We start from the raw sequence: 26176 nt of genomic DNA, 5'->3' as shown, positions 1-26176 counted from the left end.
GAGGCTGGACTTGAACTCTGCTTTAGTTGAAGTATTTATTTAATTAATCTGACTAAATTAGTTTAACCCTTTAAGTACAGCAAATTCAGTTCCTTAAAGGGACAGTCTACTCCAATTGTTTTATTTTAAAAGAGAGATAATCCCTTTATTACCCATTTCCCAGTTTTGCACAGCCAACATGGTTATATTAATATAATTTTTACCTCTGTGATTACCGTGTATCTAAGCCCCTTCTGACAGCCCCTGATAACACGACTATCTGTTGACTTGCATTTTAGCCAATTAGTGCTGTGTCCTGCACAGCTCCAGCTGAGAGAGCATAATGTTATCTATATGGCCACATGTGGACTCATTGTCTGTCTAGAACTACTGGTAAAAAACCCTCACCTAAATATTTAGACAATGCATTAGATGATTTGGTAGAGGACCACAATTTGAGGAGGGCTTAATTTTCTTAGTTATGGATACACTTTTCCAGGCTCAAAAATATATTTGTTCTAAGCCTGTAAGCAACTTTAAGGATCTCAAGTCTCAGTCTTGTCCAGCTTTACTAGAACTAGTCCCCTATTTGTAATTTTCTCAAGAAATGGCACATTTTTAGGCAATGCATATGCTTTTAGTGCCTTCATAGAAATCTCCTTTTACCCTTGAACTTGGATTCCATTTGAACCTCTGTATATATTTGTTTTTTCTCTTGGACAAGGTTGGATGTTGCATCATTAGATGCTAGACTTTGCAGGAAGGTACTTCATTGTTCTGTTTTGGATTCTAAATTATTTTGCATAATTTGATCTTTGTTTTGTTTCATCTTTAAAAGTTTTGCTTGCTTACTCTGATAGTAATCACCAATGTATTAAGTATTAAAATAAATAGAAATTAAATCATACTTAATTTCAGTTCACTAAGTAGTAGACAGTGCTCCCTGATTATTATTATTATTATTATTATTATTATTTTTTTTTTTTTATTATTTTTTTTTTTGACAGTGGTATATTTTCTTAGAGGGACATGAAACCCAACATGGTTCAGATAGAGAGCATACAATTGTAAACAACTTTCCAATTTACGTCACAGAACTTGACTGGCCTGCACAGAGCCCTTCTCTAAACCCCATTGAACACCTTTGGAATTAATTGGAACGCTGATTGTGAGCCAGACCTCCTGGTCCAACATCAGTTCTTTACCTCAAAAATGTTTTTGTTGGCTGATTGGGACAAACTCCAAAATATTGTGAAAAACATCCCCAGAATAGTAGTAGCTGGAGGGGGGGGGGGGGGGGGACACCATATTAATGTCCATGGTTTTGTAATGGGGTGTCCAACAAGCTAAATAGGTATGATCGTCAGGTGTCCACATACTTTTGGCCATATAATGTATATATTGTGCTATGGAATCTTACCTGCCAGTCCTAAGTATGGTTTCAAGTATGTGAGAAGTATACAGAATAATAAATTAAATTTTTCGCACTCTTAGTAGAAAATTATGTACGCTCTACTTTATCGTACGCATTTAATATTTTAGGTAATTGCCTTGTCTGAGTCATAACTGGTGTTAATCCTCTTTTGATTCATGATCTCAGTATAGGGTTATGCTTGGCTATTACAAAATGACAAGGCAATAAGGGATAAGGTATATACACACACAAAATTGTAACACATTGCATGTGTTTCAGTTATTGCTGCTTTTTGATTCCTTATAGGTACATTTGTATTTATCATGAATTATCATTTTCTGTGCTAAAAACAAAGAAGTAGGAAATCATTTTACTTATGTGTACTCACATTCATTCGTATTACTTACACAGTCACACACATTATGCTAATGTTATGTGATCATCTGCACCATTTTAGTTGCTGTATTTGTGTGCATGTCTCACATCCCATTGCTGTCATTAGTATGCATGCTCATAACAAGCACTGCTATGTTTGTGGTTGATGTCAGGCTTGGTTTCTGTTTTTACTGAGTTTACTATTGCAGGATGCACCTCTTTCAGACTGTTCGGAAACTATTGAAGGGCTCGATCTCTCTGAGCAGACCTTTAGCCCATCTAAACTTAGAAAGGTATATAATGCCCTGTCGTTACTATTTGGGTAGTTAGTTTAAAAAGCAGCAGTGGCGTTTAATCCACCTACAGAAGTGTGTTATTTAGTAGGCTTTTAATGTCAAGTGGATTCTAATACCATAAAGCTTTAAACTGTAGAAGTGGTACTGTATTTGTGGAGTAGCTTGGTATTGAAACTTTTACTAATATTTGACCGAAGGTTAAAAACACAGTTGGTTTCTGTTTAAAACAATGTGATCAAACTAAGTAAGTGTGATGTCCTGTTGAAGCACCACTGTTAAGTAGTATTGTATGTGCCACTGCTGCTTTTTACAATTGGATTTTTTGTTACTATGGTAATATATTTACAGTGGCGTCACTAGGGTTGCTGTCACCCGGGGTGGTAAGTGATGGTGTCACCTCCCCCCAGAAAGCAGACACACACAAACACAAAAACACAGGCACATACAACAGACTTAAAAACACACTCAGGTGCACACACAAACACTCTGAAACGCACACAAAAACACACAGAAAAACACTTGGGCACACACAAAATATGTAAACTGCACTGCATTAATTATAAATCTCATGCCTAGAGCTGCTCCCTGGCTCAGCAGAGCATCAAATGAAAGATAAACAGAGCACTCTAAAAAATAAATCACTAAAGAAAAGGTTTAGGCGCACAAACTATGAAAATTCTGCTTTCTGACTCTGTTCCAAGTCTGTCAGTGCACAGCCCCGGGCCGCGTGCCTACCGTTTCTTATGGTCAATTACCTCTGCCCACCCCCAGAGCCCCGCCCGTCCTCCCCTCCTACCTCTTCAGTGTGCCCTTAGTGTACCGTAACCGTACCAGTCTGGTGGGCATCATACGTGGCTCCTTTACTTTAGAGACCGTGTCAGACAGTCATGCGGTCAGGTGCCAGGCATCCCCCTCATGATTTCCCGGTTCCTGTTTAGAGAGACAGCACAGCAGTGAGCGACTCCACTGCTCTACACGTCACTGAGCAGTGAGCACAGATAGGCAGGCAGGTTTAGGCTAGCAGCGCAACTTTGCAAGCCCCACGGCACACCCACAACATTCATAGTGAAATTGAGCAGGGGAGGAGCAAAGTTCAAACAAGCAAAAGCAGCCGGGAAAACTATTTGTGGAAATTGCAGCGCTGGCTCAAGGGGCAAAAAAATTAAGTGTCTACAACTTCCCCAGTCCTACTAATGTTCACAAATGCTGGCCCCTCTAATAAAAAATCTATGCATCTCTACATTGTATTTGTTTGAATTTCAATAAAATATAAAAAAAATTCTGGTGGTGTCACCCGGGTGCGGCCCGCACCCCCCCTAGTTAGTGACGCCACTGTATATTTAAGTTAACTTAAATGTCCATACCAAAGATTAAAGGCTACTTTGAAATAGTTATAAATATAAAAATAGGGCAGTACCACTTTTGATGAATATTAAAGCTGGCCATTCTCATAACTCAATGTTTATCAAATGTATTTCAATTTACTGGCTTTATGTTTAAAAGAACATTCTATTAGAAGGGTTTTTAAAACTTATTACAGTTCTATGAAAGAAAATAGATTTTATACATTTATTAGGCTTTTTACTTATTGTAAGCCAATATTATCCTTAACCAGATTAAAGGGCCACTCAATGTAGTAGAAATACATAATTAACAAATGCATAATAGAGAGGATCTCTTAACACTTACTCTAAATTTCAGCAGTAGATTATTTTTTTTCTGACAAATTTATTTTTTCTCTCCCATCTTTCGGCCGGCCCCCTGTACCATGTGACAGACATCAGCCAATCACAGACTAGTATATGTATACTTGTTCCCCAGAAAGCATCAATAAGACTGTGCGCATTTTGTTAATGGAAGACTAAGTACATTGGAAAGTGTCTTAAAACTGCATCTATCTGAATAATAAAAGTTAATTTTACTTGTGTCCCTTTAAATGTATTTACATCTATTTAGAAAATCATGCTGCTTTTTGTAAACCTTACGTAAGTGTATATTTATTTACTTCTTTTAATAAATGTAATTGTTTCTTGATTTGATAAAAAAAAAGTTAAAGGGACACTGAACCCATTTTTTTTCTTTTGTGATTCAGATAGAGCAGGCAATTTTAAGCAACTTTCTAATTTACTCCTATTAATTTTTCTTTGTTCTCTTGCTATCTTTATTTGAAAAAGAAGGCATCTAAGCTAAGGAGCCAGCCAATTTTTGGTTCAGACCCTGGACAGCACTTGTTTATTGGTGGGTGAATTTATCTACCAATCAGCAAGAACAACCCAGGTTGTCCACCAAAAATGGATCGGCTTCTAAACTTAGTCTTGCTTTCTCCAACATTGGTGTGTCCGGTCCACGGCGTCATCCATTACTTGTGGGATATTCTCCTCCCCTACAGGGAAAGGCAAGGAGAGCACACAGCAGAGCTGTCCATATAGCTCCCCCTCTAGCTCCGCCCCCCAGTCATTCTCCTTGCCGCTCTGAACAAGTAGCATCTCCTCGGGGATGGTGAGGAGTTTGTGGTGTTAGTTGTAGTTTTTTTATATCTTCTATCAAGTGTTTGTTATTTTAAAATAGTGCTGGCTTGTACTATTTACTCTACAACAGAAAAGTGATGAAGATTTCTGTTTAAGAGGGCTATGATTTTAGCACCAGTAACTAAAATCCATTGCTGTTACCACACAGGACTGTTGAAACCAGAGAACTTCAGTTGGGGGTAACAGTTTGCAGACTCATCTGCTTCAGGTATGACTAGTCTCCTTCTAACAACACAGGCTAATGCTAGATGACAGTCATTTTTCCCCTCAGGGAAAATGGTAAGCCATTTTTCTTTCACCTCAGCAAAAAAGATAACAGGCTTTCCCTTTTTGATTTTTATGCTGGTAGACACTGTTAGGGGCAAAATCGATTGGTTTTTATTACAATATCATGGCATTTGAACTGTTTTATAAGCTCATATACACTTGGGAACGTTTTTTATTGATCTGGCATGTTTTAGACACCTAAATCTAGTCAGGAAGGCCCCTTCACTCTAGTGTACTGAGGGAGGAAGCCTCATTTTGGCACTTCAGCTGTGCAGTTGATTTCAAGGTAGTGCATGCAGTTTCATGTGAGAGGGTCCTGTGACTCAGAAAGTGACTCCAGAAGGCTTATTTCTGTGGATGATTGACCCCTAAGGAAGGTAAAATGCTGCAACAATACTGTAGCAGGGATTGTAGTGTATAAAAACGGTTAAATCCAACAATTAGCTCTGGTTTGCTTGTTTTAAGAGCTAGAGTCTCCATATTTGCTGTGCAATACTTTCTAAGCATTAAGACACTGGGGTCCAAATTTCATAAAAATCGGATATTACCTTCATAGTTTTTTGAACATTCAGAAATAAATGTGTCATTTTATTATTTAAAGAGACAGTAACGTTTTTGTTTAAAATCGTTTTTATTGCATTGTTTGCCTGCCTAAATCTGTTTAACATGTCTATGCCATCAGATAACCTATGTTCTGTGTGTGTAGAGACAAATGTTGTTCCCCCTTTGAGTGTTTGTGATAATTGTGCCATAGCGTCCAAACAAAATAAGGACAGCTCTGTTACATTTCATAATGTTGCCCAAGATAATTTATCTAATGAAGGTAGTGAGGATAATTCTACATCCTCTCCTTCTGTGTCTACACCAGCTTTGCCCGCGCAGGCGACACCTAGCGCGCCAGTGCTTATTTCTATGCAACAATTAACAGCAGTAGTGGATAATTCTATAGCAAATCTTTTATCCAAACTGCCAGCATTTCAGAGAAAGCGTGATTGTTCAGTTTTAAATACAGATAAAAAAAGGATGAACAATCAGACGCTGACGATGCCTTATCTATTTTACCCTCACATCAATCGGAATTGGCTGTGAGGGAAGGGCTGTCTGAGGGTGAAATTTCAGACTCAGGAAAAATTTCTCAACAGGCAGAACCTGATATAGTAGCATTTAAATTTAAGCTAGAACATCTCCGCGCTTTGCTTAAGGAGGTATTAGCTACTCTGGATGACTGTGATTCTGTGGTAGTACCAGAGAAGTTGTGCAAATTGGACAAATTTTTAGAGGTCCCAGTGCACGACGACGCTTTTCCAATACCCAAGAGGGTAGCGAGCATAGTGGATAAGGAGTGGGAGAAGCCAGGTGTACCCTTTGCCCCACCTCCTATATTTAAGAAAATGTTTCCCATAGTAGACCCTAGAAGGGACGCATGGCAGACGGTCCCGAAGGTTGAGGGAGCTGTTTCAACACTAGCGAAGCGCACAACTATTCCTATAGAGGACAGCTGCGCTTTCAAAGATCCTATGGATAAAAATTGGAAGGATTGCTTAAAAAGATTTTTGTTCAACTAGGGTTCATCCTTCAACCAGCTGTGTTATTACTGTCACTTCAGCGGCATCCTTTTGGTTCGAGGAACTAGAAAGGTCGCTCCAGAAAGAGACTTCCTATGAAGAAGTCATGGACAGAATTCACGCATTAAAGTTAGCTAATTCCTTTATATTGGATGCTGCTTTTCAAATAACGAAATTGGCGGCGAAAAACTCAGGTTTTGCTATAGTAGCGCGGAGGGCGCTTTGGCTAAAATCCTGGTCGGCAGATGTGTCGTCCAAGACTAAGTTACTTAATATTCCTTTCAAGGGTAAGACCCTTTTTGGGGCCGGAATTGAAGGAAATTATTTCAGACATCACTGGGGGTAAGGGCCATGCCCTCCCACAGGATAGGCCTTTTAAGGCTAAGAACAAGTCTAATTTTCGTTCCTTTCACAATTTCAGGAACAGACCGGCTAATAACTCCACTGCCGCTAGACAAGAAGGTAACGCGGCCCAGCCCAAACCCGCTTGGAAGCCCATGCAAGGCTGGAACAAGGGTAAACAGACCAAGAAACCTGCTGCTGCTACCAAGACAGCATGAAGGGGTAGCCCCCGATCCGGAACCGGATCTGGTAGGGGGCAGACTATCTCTCTTCGCTCAGGCTTGGGCAAGAGATGTTCCGGATCCCTGGGTACTAGAGATAGTCTCCAAGGGATACCTGCTAGAGTTCAAGGGACTTCCTCCAAAGGGAAGATTCCACCTGTCTCACTTATCTTCAGACCAGATAAAGAAACAGGCATTCTTACATTGTGTAAGAGACCTATCAAAGATGGGAGTGATAAACCCAGTCCCCTCCAGGGAACAAGGTCTAGGTTTTTACTCAAACCTGTTTGTGGTTCCCAAAAAAGAGGGAACTTTCAGGCCAATCCTGGATTTAAAGATATTAAACAATTTCCTCAGAGTTCCATCCTTCACGTGGCTCTTCCATTCGGTTTAGCCACCGCTCCCAGAATTTTCTCAAAGGTGCTAGGGTCCCTTCTAGCGGTCCTAAGGCCGAGGGGATTCGCTGTAGCACCTTATCTAGACGACATCCTAATCCAAGCGTCGTCTCTTTCCAAAGCGAGGGCCCACACAGACATTGTGTTGGCTTTTCTCAGATCTCACGGGTGGAAGGTGAACATAGAAAAGAGTTCACTGTCACCGTCCACAAGGGTTCCGTTTCTGGGAACAATAATAGATTCTATGGAAATGAAGATCTTCCTGACAGAAGTCAGAAAGTTAAAGCTTCTAAAACGCTTGTCGAGTTCTTCATTCTATTCCTCAACCCTCCATAGCTCAGTGCATGGAAGTAATAGGACTAATGGTCGCAGCAATGGACGTGGTTCCTTTTGCTCGAATTCATCTAAGACCATTACAGCTGTGCATGCTCAATCAGTGGAATGGGGACTATACAGACTTGTCTCCCCAAATTCAAGTAGACCAGGTAACCAGGGACTCACTTCTCTGGTGGTTGACCCAGGATCACCTGTCTCAGGAATGAGTTTCCGCAGACCGAGTGGGTCATTGTCACGACCGACGCCAGCCTCTTGGGGTGGGGCGCGGTCTGGGACTCCCTGAAAGCTCAGGGCCTATGGTCTTGGGAAGTCGCTTCTCCCGATAAACATTTTGGAACTAAGAGCAATATTCAATGCGCTCCTGGCTTGACCTCAGCTAGCAAAAGCCAGGTTCATAAGATTTCAGTCGGACAACATAACGACTGTTGCGTACATCAATCATCAGGGGGGAACAAAGAGTTCCCTAGCGATGAATGAAGTAACCAAGATCATCCAATGGGCAGAGAATCACTCCTGCCATCTATCTGCTATTCACATCCCAGGAGTAGACAACTGGGAGGCGGACTATTTGAGTCGTCAGACTTTCCATCCGGGGGAGTGGGAACTCCACCCGGAGGTCTTTGCTCAGTTAACCCAATTATGGGGCATTCCAGACATGGATCTAATGGCGTCCCGTCAGAACTTCAAGATTCCTTGTTACGGGTCCAGATCCAGGGATCCCAAGGCGATTCTAGTGGATGCATTAGTGGCGCCTTGGTCGTTCAACCTAGCGTATGTGTTTCCACCGTTTCCTCTCCTTCCCAGGCTCATAGCCAGGATCAAACAGGAAAAGGCCTCAGTGATTCTGATAGCTCCTGCGTGGCCACGCAGGACTTGGTATGCAGACCTGGTGAATATGTCATCGGCTCCACCATGGAAGCTACCTTTGAGACAGGATCTTCTAGTACAAGGTCCATTCGAACATCCAAATCTAGTTTCTCTGCAGCTGACTGCTTGGAAATTGAACGCTTGATTTATCCAAACGTGGGTTTTCGAATTCTGTGATAGATACTCTGGTCCAAGCCAGAAAAATCTAGAAAGATTTACCATAAAATATGGCGTAAATATATCTGTTGGTGTGAATCCAAGGGATTCTCCTGCAGTAAAATAAAAATTCCAAGGATTCTCTCCTTTCTCCAAGAAGGTTTGGATAAAGGGTTGTCCGCTAGTTCTCTAAAAGGACAGATTTCTGCTTTATCTGTCTTGTTACACAAATGACTGGCAGCTGTGCCAGATGTACAAGCTTTTGTTCAGGCTTTGGTTAGAATCAAGCCTGTTTACAGAACCATGACTCCTCCTTGGAGTCTAAATTTAGTTCTTTCAGTTCTTCAAGGGGTTCCGTTTGAACCTTTACATTCCATAAATATTAAGTTATTATCTTGGAAAGTACTGTTTTTGGGTGCTATTTCTTCTGCTAGAAGAGTTTCTGAATTATCTGCTTTGCAGTGTAATACACCCTATCTGGTTTTCCATTCATATAAGGTTGTTTTGCGTACTAAGCCTGGTTTTCTTCCAAAAGTTGTTTCCAACAAGAATATTAACCAGGAAACAGTTGTTCCTTCTCTGTGTCCGAAACCAGTTTCAAAGAAGGAACGTTTATTACACAATTTAGATGTTGTTCGTGCTTTAAAGTTCTATTTAGAAGCAACAAAAGATTTTAGACAAACCTCATCTTTGTTTGTCGTTTACTCTGGTAAGAGGAGAGGTCAAAAAGCTACTGCTACCTCTCTCTCTTTCTGGCTAAAAAGCATTATCCGATTGGCCTATGAGACTGCCGGACGACAGCCTCCTGACCGAATCACAGCTCACTCTACTAGGGCTGTGGCTTCCACATGGGCCTACAAGAACGAGGCTTCTGTTGATCAGATATGTAAGGCAGCGACTTGGTATTCTCTGCACACTTTTGCCAAATTCTACAAATTTGATACTTATGCTTCTTCGGAGGCTGTTTTTGGGAGAAAGGTTTTGCAAGCCGTGGTGCCTTCCATTTAGGTAACCTGATTTGCTCCCTCCCTTCATCCGTGTCCTAAAGCTTTGGTATTGGTTCCCACAAGTAATGGATGACGCCGTGGACCGGACACACCAATGTTGGAGAAAACAGAATTTATGCTTACCTGATAAATTACTTTCTCCAACGGTGTGTCCAGTCCACGTCCCGCCCTGGTTTTCCTAATCAGGTTGAAAAATGTTTGTCTTTATACACTACAGTCACCACGGCACCCTATAGTTTCTCCTTTTTCTCCTAACCGTCGGTCGAATGACTGGGGGGCGGAGCTAGAGGGGGAGCTATATGGACAGCTCTGCTGTGTGCTCTCCTTGCCTTTCCCTGTAGGGGAGGAGAATATCCCACAAGTAATGGATGACGCCGTGGACCGGACACACCGTTGGAGAAAGTAATTTATCAGGTAAGCATAAATTCTGTTTTTCAAATAAAGATACCAAGAGAATGAATAAAATTTGATAATAGGAGCAAATTAGAAAGTTGTTTAAAATTGCATTCTCTATCTGAATCACGAAAGAAAAATTTTGGGTTCAGTGTCCCTTTAAAAATGTTGCCATAAAACTTAAATAGAATAATCAGAAGTGTTAGAACAGGAGGGCGGAGCCAGCTACAGAAGGATATAGACGTGTGTTAAGAGCTCCTGGCTCTTCTATGTTATAATTAATGTTTATTGGTGTCTAAAATATTTCTTGACATACCAAAAAGAGACTCTTTCATATACTGCTCTACTGGAGGCATTGGGAGCGCTTGGATGCTAACTTTTTTCCACTCTGTGAGAGCTTCAGAAGTCAAGATATAATGGAGGCCTTGGTTAAATGGAGGCTGGCTGTCGCGCAGCTCCTACAGGACCATTTAACTAGCCTAGAGCTGACTCTGCACAAGTGTTGTATGAACATAGTGGTGAGAGAAGATAAACCTGTACAGCTTGCTTGCTCGTCCTATTACTGAAACAAATTCCCTTGATCTGAGCCCTGGTGTCTGCCGGAGTGATTGTGATGCTGCGCAGACTTCTAAGATTCCCCCCTGGACATCTTGATTCCCAAAGGCAAGGGGACACTTAAACCTTCCGTTGTAGAGACTGGCCAGGTTGTGCGATTGGAGTCGGGAGCTGCTCTGCTGTGAGCCAAGTTTCCAGTCAGTCTACTGACCTGACATGTTGCCTGAGGGATCCGACTTTGATGCCACTCTTGCCCCTGAGCGCAATGTGCGCGGCCTATGTTGATGGCAGATGTGTCCGGGGTGTTTTTTCTCCACTATGCAAAGGCGGTGCTAGACCCAAAGTGTTAGCGGCATATGCATGGGCTAAAGAGGCACTGTGTGGTGGCTACAGCGTTTTGACTTTGGATGTTTCGGCAGATCAGGTGCTCCAGGGAGAGAGACTTTCGATAGGATTTGGGCCGCCTCTGACCTATTTTGAAGCAGGGTAATACAGTGTGGATCTACACAACTCCTATACTTAGACTGCTGGACACTTCTTTTATTTTCAGCAGCTGATTAATAGAGAGACTTTTTACTTTAGCTGAACACTTGGGTACAATTTCTAAGTTTGATGTAGATGTTCATAATTGATACTCATTACATTTTTGAGTTATATTGTACAATTTATTTCTATGTTATATCCTAGGACTGTGTTTTCTTTGACAACTAAGTGGCAAACTTGAGTTATGTGTTACATGTAGTCCTATGATTTCAGCTGCTTAACGCAAAGTTCTTATGTCTTAAGTAACTCTAAGATGGCTCCCCCACTAGTTTTCTATTCTCCTGTCACTGTGCTCCATATATACCAAATTAGCCTTTCGTTAAAATCATTGCCTCTTCTGGTAAAAGGCTCAAGAGTTCTCTCAAATATTTCTATTTCCCCCCCTAGCCCTCAATACGTTCTCCACACTTTATGCAGCAGTTTATACTATACTTATTTTAATTTGTGAAATGTCAGTTATATTAAATATGAGTCATTGTCAATGTCTATCATTTATAAAATGTCAGCTATACTGATGCCAATTTTACTTGTTTATTATGTATTATATCTAAAGCAGCTCAGGTACTGGGTTAATACACAATGTTCATATACTTGCTGAATAGGGTTTTACAGCAGTTTTGCATGTCTATGTTAATTGTTAATTCATCCTAAAGGTTAGCCCTAAAGATTGGTCATGTATATCTGTCTCTTACATTTTCTTCCATGTCTGTCCCGCATTACTTCTTTCTATACTCCTAGCTGTACCTTCCTATGGGGTTCCTTTTTACAGACAGAAGCATTACAATATAGAAGAAAGAGGTTTGCTAGCGTCTCCTGATAGCTTAATACTAGGTGTACGTCATTTATTTGCACTTTTAACTGGGAATTACTTCCCAAGAGGCTTATTTTACTATTATTTCTTTGATCAAGGGCACTTGTATCTCCTCATGGTTTGCTTGTTGTTGGGTGTAGGGCCCACACCCAACCAATAAGAATTTTGATCTTTTTAAACCGATATATTTCTGCTTAAGCAGTATATTTTACTGTTTTGGAAACTGGTGCACCTTTACAACAGTGCTAATCTGATTTGGACACTGTTTTTCTTCCCCTGACATACATTCTATACTGTGCATCCTTTACTTGCTGCATAGTTACACCCTTCAATTTATTTATTTTTTAAATAAATTTTTATTCGTTTTGAACAATATAAACAACAAGCAGGGACTCTCAGGACCCCTACACAGCCTGACACATATCAAGTATATAGATGCACAAAATCTATATCAAGTTTCTGGTGTATTTGAAAAGAAAAAAAACTCCTCAATCAGAGATGAGGAAATGTTAATGAAACATTTGTTTGAGAACAAAGAGTAAAGTCGATACATTTCAAAGTAACTATTGAGGGGGAGGGGAAGGTAAGGGGGAGGAGGAAAGAGGGATCCTGATGAGAGGGGGAGGGAAACTTCTCATAAAGTCGCCCCAATGAGGGCAGGGACGAAGTCTCTTATGTCCTAACTGAGGGTATCCATAAAGTGTCGTGTTTATCTTTCCAGTCAGCCCAGGCCATTTCAAATAAGTCTACTTTATCTATAATATGTCTTTTTCCATTGTGTACAGGTAGGCCATTGTGTTGAGGATATCAGACCACCATGGAGGGGTTTCTTTTTTCCAAGACCTAGCAATGTTAGTTTTAACTGAAGACAGGAGATAGATACAGAAAATCTGTTGGTGTTTAGGAAGGGTATGTAAATTTAGGTGGAGTAGCGCCGTGCCGAGGCTTTTAGGTATCGTGATCTTGAGTGCCATCAGGGTACGAAAACATGAGTTCCATAGGGGTTTTAGTTTAGGGCACTCCCACCGCGTATGGAGCATATCGCCAGGGAGACCACATTCCCTCCAACACAAGGGTGAAGTCCATGGGAACATTTTAGACAACAGCGTAGGGACCAGGTACCATTGAGAAATGACTTTGTAGTAAGTTTCGAACATTGCTATGCAATGTAAGTTTTTTTTGGTTAAAGTAATGGACCTCTGCCAAGAGTTCACAGGGATATGGGTGTGGAGAGCTGCATTCCACCTAAGTAGGTGTGTTGCCGGGACAGGAGGTATAGCGCCCTCAAGCAAACCGTAGTGTCTCGAGTGAGGCTTAAAAAGTCTATGGCCCCCGCGCCAGACGGACTCCCATGGGGTAAGCGGGCGAGTAGCAGTAGGGTGGAATCCTCAGCTAGAAAGGAAACTCTTAATTCTAGTGAGTTCGAAATGAAGGAAGGGCGGGATGTTATTGCGAGTTCTGTCCGGGGTCAACGAGATATAGCCATCTTCACTGGACCCTGACCAAAAGTCTGAGACTTGTTTGACTCCTATTCGAGCCCATGTGTTGGGATGCGTTTCCGCAAGGCCTGTAAGGAGGCCCAAGACAGAAGTTATCGGGGAGGGGTGAGGTGCAATCAGGCTACGGTGCCGAATCTTGTCCCAGACTGCCAGACATTCAAGAATTACAAGGTTATTTATGCCTAAGGATCTACGACTATGGGCTGGGGTCCAGATTAAGTCTTTGAGGTAAATGTCAAAAGGTAGTGAGGCTTGCTCAATATCTCTCCACCTGTCTTGTGTTTGGCGCACCCCCCATTGGGAAATATGCGTGAGCATGGCGCCCTCATAGAATTTAACTATAGATGGGGAAGCTAACCCTCCCAGTTGGATAGGAAACTGTAAGGTTCTATGGGCTACTCTGGGTGTCCTGTTCTGCCAAATAAACTTCGTACACTCGCTTTGAAATTGTAGTAAGAGATGGGCAGGTATTCTAATTGGGAGACACCTAAATAGGTAGGTAAGCCTAGGAAGAAATGAAATTTTGAGGGAAGCTATACGGCCCATCCAAGAAATAGTCTTGTGGTCCCATTCATTTTTTAGAACGCGTAAGTCTGCCAATAGAGGAGATAGTTATCTTTAACCATTTGCTTCACATTATTGGAAATCCTTACTCCAAGGTGAGTTACCCATTTGTTAGACCATTTAAAGTTGAACTTATTTTGCAACTCCGTAACATAGTCTTGGGAGTAGCCCCACCAATAAACTTCTGTTTTGGGGGAATTAAGCTTATAAAAGGAGAGAGCACCAAAGGCCTCCAGGATTTCCAAAAGTCTGGGGATAGTGCGGAGTGGGTCTGAGGAAAACACAGTGACATCGTCCGCAAACAGGGCGATTTTGTGTTTGGAGCCGGATTGCTTGATTCCCTCTAGACCCGCGTCAGTACGTATTGTTTCAGCAAGTGGTTCAATGGCTAGAGCAAACGATAACGGGGAGAGTGGGCAACCCTGCCTCGTACCAATTAGAGATGAAAAATGGGCCCGATTGGAAACCCAAACCCCTGACCACTGCTGTAGGTCTGGAATATAAGGCTTGAATCGCAAGACACGTGTCAGAGGGGAACTTGAAAGCATTCAAAGTCTCCCAGAGGTAGCTCCATCTGACTCTATCGAAGGCCTTCTCGGCATCTAAAGAGATGACCGAGAAGGGCTTGTTCAGTCTAGTCGACTCGCAGACTACATTAATAAGACGCCTCGTGTTATCCGGGCCCTCACGGTTGTGTATGAACCCTACTTGGTCCGGGTTAATTAAACTGGGTAAAAGTTTACAAATACGATTGGCCAGGAGTTTTGAATATATTTTAATATCCACGTTGATCAGCAAGCTGGGTCTATAGTTAGGGCAAAATGAGGGATTTTATTTTCATTCTTTTCAATGTTGTAGAGCTTGGAATAGTAGTCTGAGAAGCAATCTCCTATCAGTGAGGGAAGTCTAAGCGTCTTATTATTGTACAGAATTTGGTGTATTCGAGACGTGTTATTCCGCTGGCGCAGTTTGTGGGCTAGCATGGTGTCTGCTCTGTTTTGTTTCTAAGTTTTGTAAGGTTCGCTTGAGTGCGGCGTAATTGTAACTGGTTAATGTGTGTTCGAACAGCAGAAATCTGTGCTATTGTTGCTTCCGTAATATTAGTTCGATTTGTGGATTCCAATAGCCTAAGTTTACAATGGGCTTGGGCCAAGCTAAGTCCTGCTAGTCTCCTAAGTCGGGCCTGCTTGCGGATAACATAACCCCTAACTACAGCCACCCTTCACTTTTTAATGGCATCAGGGTATGCTGTCAGCCTTCTGTAACATTAGTAGTAGTTGTTTAGTTGAGGTCTGTAATTTTATTGAAAGTTTATACAATTGTCAATCCCACGCTATATTTAGGTATGCTATTATGGGCTAAAATAAGCTCTTGAGACTACCAGAGAATTCAGGCACATCCTTAGTTTGGTAAGATACAAGATCAATCTCCGCCCCCCTCCTTTCTTTCCCTATTTCCCCCCCCCCCCCCATCCTAAAGTACTCTGGTATTCTCCAGTAGTTACTTCTGTGGTTTCCCTAGTAGTATACTGCACTTCCCCCCCCTTATTAGAGCGTATGATTTTCATTATAGATTGTACATTTGTTCACTATTATATGCCAGTGCTTTTACATTCTATGTTGTACTAAGGTTACAAAAAAATCAACAATTGTGAGGTCTGTTTGTTCTGTGATGCAACAGGATTGATTTATTGATGTGGCTCTTACGACCAATGTGTCCTTTTTGCTTATCTTTGTGATTTTTTGTAACAGCATTTATTTGTTGGTATATTAAATGTAAACCCGGGAGGTTAAAATTCTTTGTTACAGATTTATCTGCATCTTGCTAACAATATGTACACTTTGGTTGTTGTATTATGTATTTGTGAAAAAACGTAAGACTGAGAAGTTATGATTTCTTCTGCTGCAGATATGTCTGTATCTTGTTAATAATATGCACTATTCTGCTGTTGTATTATGTTTTCAAGTACTATTTGGATGGTGTTTTATGTCTTTGACCTCAATAAAAAGTGTTAGAACATTTTATTATTGCACTATAGTTTCCGTTTAATAATACGTTTAATCCCTGTTATGCTCCAAACCATTGTGATATGTGTGCATGTCTCTTTAAGGGATTTAAACAGTGACATTAGCGGCATAGTGGGCATTTGTTGGGTTATGGATTTGACTAATTGTTGATACTGTAAAATTGCTTAATTCTTTTTTTTTTTTTTTATTAAACCTCCATTTATTGTGCAGGTAGTGTTTTGTATCTGGTGACATTACTTCCGAATGTCATGCCATATGGCAGCGGGTAATTTCAGTATGTTTTGCCTATCCACAAAACAAAGGGACAGTGAAGTCAAAATTAAAATGTCATGATTCAGATAGGGCATGCAATTTTAAACAACTTTCCAATTTACTTGTATCTTTAAATTTGCTTTGTTCTCTTGGTATTCTTTGTTAAAAGCTAAACCTAGGTAGACACATAATTTCTAAGCCATTTAAGTCTGCCTCTTATCTCAGTGCATTTTGACAGTTTTTCACAGCTAGATAGTGCTAGTTCATGTGTGCCATATAGATAACATTGTGCTCACTCCCATGATTGTCTAAAATGCAAGTCTGTCAAAAGAATTGAGATAAGGGGCAGTGTGCAAAGGCTTAGATACAAGGTAATCACAGAGGTAAAAAGTATATTAATATAAGTGGGGGGAGGTATGCAAAACTGGGGAATGGGTAATAAAGGGATTTACCTATCTTTTTAAACCGTAAGAATTCAGGAGTAGACTGTCCTTTTAAAGGGATATAAACCCCACATTTTTTCTTTCATGATTCAGATAGAATATGCCATTTTAAGCAACTTTCTTATTTACTCCTATTTTTCTTTGTTCTCTTGGTATCTTTATTTGAAAAAGCAGGAATGTAAGAGAACAAAGAAACATTTCTAATAGGAATAAATTAGAAAGTTGCTTAAAATTGCATGCTCTATCTAAATCATGAAATAAAAAAAATTAGTTTCAAATCCCTTTAAGGTTGGAACCTGCCTCCAAGAGAAGAGTGAGACTGATTTGAGTTTAAAACAATTTACAAAAACAATGATTTTTTTTCTTCATTTATGATAAACTGATGAAAAAAATGTTTTTTCAGGTTTTAAGATAAAATTAATAAGCAGAATCAAAACACTAATGGCTCCTGTGAAGAAAAGCAGCATCTAATACTCTTTGAGACCACACAGCACTAGAAACAGACATATTTCTATGCCTCATATTCAAAGTTTAAAGGGACACTAAAGTCTAAATTAACATTCATGATTTAGATGAGGCATGTCATTTAAAAATAAAATATTTTCCAATATATTTCCATTATTAAAACGTGCACATTCTTTTTATATGCCACACTTTCTGAGGCTCCAGCTGCTACTGAGCATGTGCAAACGTGCATAGTTTATACCGTATATGCGTTTTGTGATTGGCTGATGGCTGTCACTTGGTACAAGGGGAGAGAAAATTGGATTAACTTTGAATTTGCCAGAAAATATTATACTGTTCATTTGAAACTCAAAGTGCTATTACATTGTCTTTTTATTGTGTAATATTCAATTCTACTGTATTTAGTTGTCCTTTAACAATGCATTTATATACGGTTACATTTCTTAGGAGACCTAGTATCAGCAGATTTGAAATAGGAACGCAGTTTCATGCATTTAATGAAAAAAAAAAAATAGAAATGCATTTACAAACTTTTCCAGTTCTTAGGAGATCTGCCTAACCTGGAATCAGCAGATTTGAATTGGGAAAGCGGATTTTTAAAAAATTCTCAAAGTAAAAATATAAATATTATTCCATATAAAGTAATCTCTTAGCTTTTTTTTTTTTTTTTTTTTTGGGTCCTCCAAATTGAAATTCTTAATTCTGCCTCCATTTCTCTGGCGTAGGTAATCTCTGGCGTAGGTAATCTCTCTAAAGGGATTCTAAACCCAAATTTTTTATTTCATGATTTAGATAGAGCATGCATTTTTAAGCAACTTTCTAATTTACTCCTTTTACCAATTTTTCTTCTTTCTCTTGGTATCTTTATTTTATTTTTTTTTAAAGCAGGAATGTAAAGCTTAGGAGCCGGCCCATTTTTGGTTCAGAACCTGGGTTATGCTTGCTTATTGGTGGCTAAATGTAGGTACCATTAAGCAAGCACTATCCAGGGTGATGGACCTAAAATGGGTGGGTTTCTAAACTTTACATTCCTGCTTTTTAAATAAAGATCTCTAGAGAACAAAGAAAAATTGGTAAAAGGAGTAAATTAGAATGTTGCTTAAAAGTACATGCTCTATCCAAATCATTAAAGGGACATAAAACCCAAATTTTTTCTTTCATGATTTAGATAGAACTTAACATTTTAAACAACTTTCTAATTTACTTCTATTATCAAATTGTCTTAGTTTTCTCCAACATAGGTGTGTCCGGTCCACGGCGTCATCCTTACTTGTGGGATATTCTCTTCCCCAACAGGAAATGGCAAAGAGCCCAGCAAAGCTGGTCACATGATCCCTCCTAGGCTCCGCCTTCCCCAGTCATTCTCTTTGCCGTTGTACAGGCAACATCTCCACGGAGATGGCTTAGAGTTTTTTGGTGTTTAACTGTAGTTTTTATTATTCAATCAAGAGTTTGTTATTTTAAAATAGTGCTGGTATGTACTATTTACTCTGAAACAGAAAGGTGATGAAGATTTCTGTTTGTAAGAGGAAAATGATTTTAGCAACCGTTACTAAAATCGATAGCTGTTTCCACACAGGACTGTTGAGAGGAATTAACTTCAGTTGGGGGAAACAGTGAGCAGACTTTTGCTGCTTGAGGTATGACACATTTCTAACAAGACGATGTAATGCTGGAAGCTGTCATTTTCCCTATGGGATCCGGTAAGCCATTTTTATTACATAAGAAAAAAAGGGCTTCACAAGGGCTTTTAAGACTGTAGACATTTTCTGGGCTAAAACGATTGACATTTAAGCATATTTTAATACTTCATAGCTTTGAGGAATTATTTTATTCTTGGGAATTTTGTAAAATAACCGGCAGGCACTGTATTGGACACCTTATTCTCTAGGGGCTTTCCCTAATCATAGGCAGAGCCTCATTTTCGCAGCCTCTATTGCGCACTTGTTTTTGGGAAGCATGACATGCAGATGCAGTGTGAGGAGCTCTGATACATAGAAAAGATTTTCTGAAGGCGTCATTTGGTATCGTATTCCCCTTTGGGCTTGGTTGGGTCTCAGCAAAGCAGATACCAGGGACTGTAAAGGGGTTAAATATAAAAACGGCTCCGGTTCCGTTATTTTAAGAGTTAAAGCTTTCAAATTTGGTGTGCAATACTTTTAAGGCTTTAAGACACTGTGGTGAAATTTTGGTGAATTTTTAACAATTCCTTCATACTTTTTCACATTTGCAGTAATAAAGTGTGTTCAGTTTAACATTTAAAGTGACAGTAACGGTTTTATTTTAAAAGTTTTTTGTACTTTGTTATCAAGTTTATGCCTGTTTAACATGTCTGAACTACCAGATAGACTGTGTTCTGTATGTGGGGAAGCCAAGGTTCCTTCTCATTTAAATAGATGTGATTTATGTGACACAAAATTTAGAGAAAATGATGCCCAAGATGATTCCTCAAGTGAGGGGAGTAAGCATGGTACTGCATCATCCCCTCCTTCGTCTACACCAGTCTTGCCACACAGGAGGCCCCCTAGTACATCTAGTGCGCCAATACTCCTTACTATGCAACAATTAACGGCTGTAATGGATAATTCTATCAAAAACATTTTAGCCAAAATGCCCACTTATCAGCGAAAGCGCGACTGCTCTGTTTTAGAAAATACTGAAGAGCATGAGGACGCTGATGATATTGGTTCTGAAGTGCCCCTACACCAGTCTGAGGGGGCCAGGGAGGTTTTGTCTGAGGGAGAAATTTCAGATTCAGGGAAAATTTCTCAACAAGCTGAACCTGATGTGATTACATTCAAATTTAAATTGGAACATCTCCGCGCCCTGCTTAAGGAGGTGTTATCTACTCTGGATGATTGTGAGAATTTGGTCATTCCAGAGAAATTATGTAAAATGGACAAGTTCCTAGAGGTCCCGGGGCCCCCCGAAGCTTTTCTATACCCAAGCGGGTGGCGGACATTGTAAACAAAGAATGGGAAAGGCCCGCATACCTTTCGTCCCTCCCCCTATATTTAAGAAATTGTTTCCTATGGTCGACCCCAGAAAGGACTTATGGCAGACAGTCCCCAAGGTCGAGGGGGGCGGTTTCTACTCTAAACAAACGCACCACTATACCCATAGGAAGATAGTTGTGCTTTCAAAGATCCTATGGATAAAAAATTAGAGGGTTTGCTTAAAAAGATGTTTGTTCAGCAAGGTTACCTTCTACCAACCAATTTCATGCATTGTTCCTGTCACTACAGCAGCGTGTTTCTGGTTCGATGAACTAGAAAAAGGCGCTCAATAATGATTCTTCTTATGAGGAGATTTTGGACAGAATTCATGCTCTCAAATTGGCTAACTCTTTCACCCTAGACGCCACTTTGCAATTGGCTAGATAGCGGCGAAAAATTCTGGGTTTGCTATTGCAGAGCGCTTTGGCTAAAATCTTGGTCAGCGGATGCGTCTTCCAAGAACAAATTGCTTAACATTCCTTTCAAGGGGAAAACGCTGTTTGGCCCAGACTTGAAAGAGATTATTTCTGATATCACTGGGGGCAAGGGCCACGCCCTTCCCTCAGGATAGGTCTTTCAAGGCCAAAAATAAACCTAATTTTCGTCCCTTTCGCAGAAACGGACCAGCCCCAAGTGCTACGTCCTCTAAGCAAGAGGGTAATACTTCTCAAGCCAAGCCAGCCTGGAGGCCTATGCAAGGCTGAACAAAGGTAAGCAGGGCCAAGAAAACCTGCCACTGCTACCAAGACAGCATGAGATGTTGGCCCCCGATCCGGGACCGGATCTGGTGGGGGCAGACTCTCTCTCTTCGCTCAGGCTTGGGCAAGAGATGTTCTGGATCCTTGGGCGCTGGAAATAGTCTCCCAAAGGTTATCTTCTGGAATTCAAGGGGCTTCCCCCAAGGGGGAAGGTTCCACAGGTCTCAATTGTCTTCAGACCACATAAAAAAAACAGGCATTCTTACATTGTGTAGAAGACCTGTTAAAAATGGGAGTGATTCATCCTGTTCCATTAGGAGAACAAGGGATGGGGTTCTACTCCAATCTGTTCGTAGTTCCCAAAAAAGAGGGAACATCAGACCAATCTTAGATCTCAAGATCCTAAACAAGTTTCTCAAGGTTCCATCGTTCAAAATGGAAAACCATTCGAACAATTCTTCCTTCCATCCAGGAAGGTCAATTCATGACCACGGTGGATTTAAAGGATGCGTATCTACATATTCCTATCCACTAGGAACATCATCGGTTCCTAAGGTTCGCATTTCTGGACAAGCATTACCATTTGTGGCACTTCCGTTCGGATTAGCCACTGCTCAAGAATTTTCACAAAGGTACTAGGGTCCCTTCTAGCGGTGCTAAGACCAAGGGGCATTGCAGTAGTACCTTACTTGGACGACATTCTGATTCAAGCGTCGTCCCTTCCACAAGCAAAGGCTCACACGGACATTGTCCTGGCCTTTCTCAGATCTCACGGGTGGAAAGTGAACGTAGAAAAAAGTTCTCTATCTCCGTCAACAAGGGTTCCCTTCTTGGGAACAATAATAGACTCCTTAGAAATGAGGATTTTTCTGACAGAGGCTGGAAAATCAAAACTTCTAAACTCTTGTCAAATACTTCATTCTGTTCCTCTTCCTTCCATAGCGCAGTGCATGGAAGTAATAGGTTTGATGGTAGCAGGCAATGGACATAGTTCCTTTTGCGCGAATTCATCTAAGACCATTACAACTGTGCATGCTCAGTCAGTGGAATGGGGATTATACAGACTTGTCCTCCGACGATACAAGTAGATCAGAGGACCAGAGATTCACTCCGTTGGTGGCTGTCCCTGGACAACCTGTCACAGGGATGAGCTTCCGCAGACCAGAGTGGGTCATTGTCACGACCGACCGCCAGTCTGGTGGGCTGGGGCGCGGTCTGGGGACCCCTGAAAGCTCAGGGTCTTTGGTCTCGGGAAGAATCTCTTCTCCGATAAATATTCTGGAACTGAGAGCGATATTCAATGCTCTCAAGGCTTGGCCTCAGCTAGCAAAGGCCCAAATTCATACGGTTTCAATCAGACAACATGACGACTGTTGCGTACATCAACCATCAGGGGGGAACAAGGAGTTCCCTGGCGATGGAAGAAGTGACCAAAATCATTCAATGGGCGGAGACTCACTCCTGCCACTTGTCTGCAATCCACATCCCAGGAGTGGAAAATTGTGAAGCGGATTTTCTGAGTCGTCAGACATTTCATCCGGGGGAGTGGGAACTCCATCCGGAAATCTTTGCCCAAATTACTCAGTTGTGGGGCATTCCAGACATTGATCTGATGGCCTCTCGTCAGAACTTCAAGGTTCCTTGCTACGGGTCAGATCCAGGGATCCCAAGGCGACTCTAGTAGATGCACTAGTAGCACCTTGGACCTTCAAACTAGCTTATGTATTCCCGCCGTTTCCTCTCATCCCCAGGCTGGTAGCCAGGATCAATCAGGAGAGGGCATCGGTGATCTTGATAGCTCCTGCGTGGCCACGCAGGACTTGGTATGCAGACCTGGTGAATGTGTCATCGGCTCCACCATGGAAGCTACCTTTGAGACTGGACCTTCTTGTTCAAGGTCCGTTCGAACATCCGAATCTGGTCCTCACTCCAACTGAACTGCTTGGAGATTGAACGCTTGATCTTATCAAAGCGAGGGTTCTCAGATTCTGTCATTGATACTCTTGTTCAGGCCAGAAAGCCTGTAACTAGAAAAAATCTACCACAAAATATGGAAAAAATATATCTGTTGGTGTGAATCTAAAGGATTCCCTTGGGACAAGATAAAAATTCCTAAGATTCTATCCTTTCCTTCAAGAAGGTTTGGAGGAAAGGATTATCTGCAAGTTCTTTGAAGGGACAGATTTCTGCCTTGTCTGTGCTACTTCACAAAAAGCTGGCAGCTGTGCCAGATGTTCAAGCCTTTGTTCAGGCTCTGGTTAGAATCAAGCCTGTTTACAAACCTTTGACTCCTCCTTGGAGTCTCAATTTAGTTCTTTCAGTTCTTCAGGGGGTTCCGTTTGAACCCTTACATTCCGTTGATATTAAGTTATTATCTTGGAAAGTTTTGTTTTTGGTTGCAATTTCTTCTGCTAGAAGAGTTTCAGAATTATCTGCTCTGCAGTGTTCTCCTCCTTATCTGGTGTTCCATGCAGATAAGGTGGTTTTTGCGTACTAAACCTGGTTTTCTTCCGAAAGTTGTTTCTAACAAAAACATTAACCAGGAGATAGTCGTGCCTTCTTTGTGTCCGAATCCAGTTTCAAAGAAGGAACGTTTGTTGCACAATTTGGATGTAGTTCGTGCTCTAAAATTCTATTAGATGCTACAAAGGATTTTAGACAAACATCTTCCTTGTTTGTTGTTTATTCTGGTAAAAGGAGAGGTCAAAAAGCAACTTCTACCTCTCTCTCTTGTTGGCTTAAAAGCATCATCAGATTGGCTTACGAGACTGCCGGACGGCAGCCTCCTGAAAGAATCACAGCTCATTCCAACTAGGGCTGTGGCTTCCACATGGGCCCTTCAAGAACGAGGCTTCTGTTGATCAGATATGTAAGGCAGCGACTTGGTCTTCACTGCACACTTTTACTAAATTTTACCAGATTGATACTTTTGCTTCTTCTGAGGCTATTTTTGGGAGAAAGGTTTTGCAAGCCGTGGTGCCTTCCATCTAGGTGACCTGATTTGCTCCCTCCCTTCATCCGTGTCCTAAAGCTTTGGTATTGGTTCCCACAAGTAAGGATGACGCCGTGGACCGGACACACCTATGTTGAGAAACAGAATTTATGTTTACCTGATAAATTACTTTCTCCAAACGGTGTGTCCGGTCCACGGCCCGCCCTGGTTTTTTAATCAGTGTCTGATAATTTATTTTCTTTAACTACAGTCACCACGGTATCATATGATTTCTCCTATGCAAATATTCCTCCTTTACGTCGGTCGAATGACTGGGGAAGGCGGAGCCTAGGAGGGATCATGTGACCAGCTTTGCTGGGCTCTTTGCCATTTCCTGTTGGGGAAGAGAATATCCCACAAGTAAGGATGACGCCGTGGACCGGACCCACACCGGTGGAGAAAGTAATTTATCAGGTAAACATAAATTCTGTTTTCTTGTTATCCTTAGTTGAAAAGCAGAAATGTAAGCTCAAGAGTGTGCATGTGTCTGGAGCACTAAATAGCAGCATTTTTTCAACAATGTTATACATTAACAGGAGCACTAGATGGCAGCACTATTTCCTGTAATGGGGGTGCCTCAGGCATGTAATGTCCCTTTAAAAAAAAAATGGTGTTTAGTATCCCTTTAATCAGAGCCCAGCTCAGACTCAGTTATGCCTGTGCAACAGTTGTATCGTTATAAGTTTTATTCGTATGAGCTATAGAAGTGATTTTGTTTGCATACTGTAGCCAGCTGGAGCCACAATCACACAGTATCTGCATTCTACCAAACAACATTTGAATGATGAAACACTGTTTAGATGGATCAGACAGAACTAAGTGCAGTAGTACTGTTATCAAAGTGGAAGAGAATTTGTCAGATTGGTGTAGTACATAGGACAATCTCAGGACTCTTCCAGAATCCTTAGATCTACTAAATGTTCCTGCTTTTCTGGATTTAAAGGTCTGAGGTTCCTGTGTGTTCTATGACTATGCTCAACTATCAGGAAGGTATTCATAGAAAGTCTCCAATGTCACTGGTTACCTTGATCAGTTTTGCACCAAATTAGATTTTATATAGTATTGGATCTCTGTGTATATTTATGTACTTTTCAGTTTTGTGGTCAGTTCTCAACTGAAAGTACATAATGCGCATGCGTGCCAGTGTCATCACATACCTGGCCGCATACATCACTGCTAAAATATTTATTGCTGTGAAATTCAGGAACCCTTTATAGAGCGCATGCGTGTGATTTTGTATCACAAATATGTGCGCTCATGGAAAGCTGTTTATTCGGCTCCTCAGCAATATTCGGAACTCCGCCCCCACCCACTACAAGACCCCTTACTACTAACTACTACTGTAAAGCTGAGTCTCTGTGCATAAGAAACAGCCCCCGCCACTCGGCTATAGCCACTGCTTTGATGATCCAATGCAGCTTTCCACAGGCTCCATTCAATGTCATTATCTTATGAAAGATTATGAAAGCTAATGACATTGAACAGAGCCTGTGAAAAAGCTGCATTGGATCATCAGAAGCAGTGGCTATAGCCGAGTGGCGGGGGGGAGAGTGCACTATTTGTGATACAAAATCACACGAGATGCATTCCATAAAGGGTTCCTGAATTTCACAGCAATAAATATTTTATCAGTGACGTATGTGATGACACTGGCACGCATGCGCATTAGGTCCAAAATGTCTGCAACAGCTGATTAAACATCACAGGAAGTGACATGGTTCGCCTCTTTTAAAAAGTTTGCCCTCTTACCAGAACACCTGCACACATTTGTCTCTTGTGATTGGCTAAATAGATATTTTCAGCTTCCTGTCAGTAGTGGCAATGCTGTCCCTTCAGCAATGGATAACAAGAGAATGAAGAAAATTTGATAATAGAATTAATTGGAAAGTTGTTTAAAATTGTATGTTTCTAGCTGAATCATAAAAGAAAATTGTGGGGTTTACTATCCCTTTAAAGAATATCAGAAAGAAACTTAAGGATACACTTTACAACTGCTTGTTACAGCTTCAAATTTTATTAATTTTTTTGGTGGTGGTTTGGTAGTATAGGTTTATAAAGTTTACAACTAATTAACAAAAAGGTGAAATCATCATTGTAAACACAATACTGTGTATATTTTACTACTTATATTTGACAATTTAATGTAAGGTTTCAAAAGTTTTGGGGGGGTTCTAAATAATGGATAATAGT

General features: G+C 41.0%; 1 protein-coding gene across 1 annotated transcript in view; it reads left to right on the top strand.

The window, feature by feature from the left end:
- The window catches only part of ADD1 (adducin 1), a 648507-nt gene that overhangs the window by 457833 nt on the left and 164498 nt on the right, over positions 1-26176 (top strand). Inside the window, exon 16 of the mRNA XM_053700307.1 lies at positions 1978-2061. Within this exon, the coding sequence (XP_053556282.1) occupies positions 1978-2061 (84 nt within the window). The remainder of the gene's footprint in view (positions 1-1977; positions 2062-26176) is intronic.

This window comes from Bombina bombina, chromosome 2, assembly GCF_027579735.1.
Source record: "Bombina bombina isolate aBomBom1 chromosome 2, aBomBom1.pri, whole genome shotgun sequence".
In the NCBI taxonomy this organism is placed as follows: Eukaryota; Metazoa; Chordata; class Amphibia; order Anura; family Bombinatoridae; genus Bombina; species Bombina bombina.
This window is presented reverse-complemented; position numbering and strand designations above follow the sequence as displayed.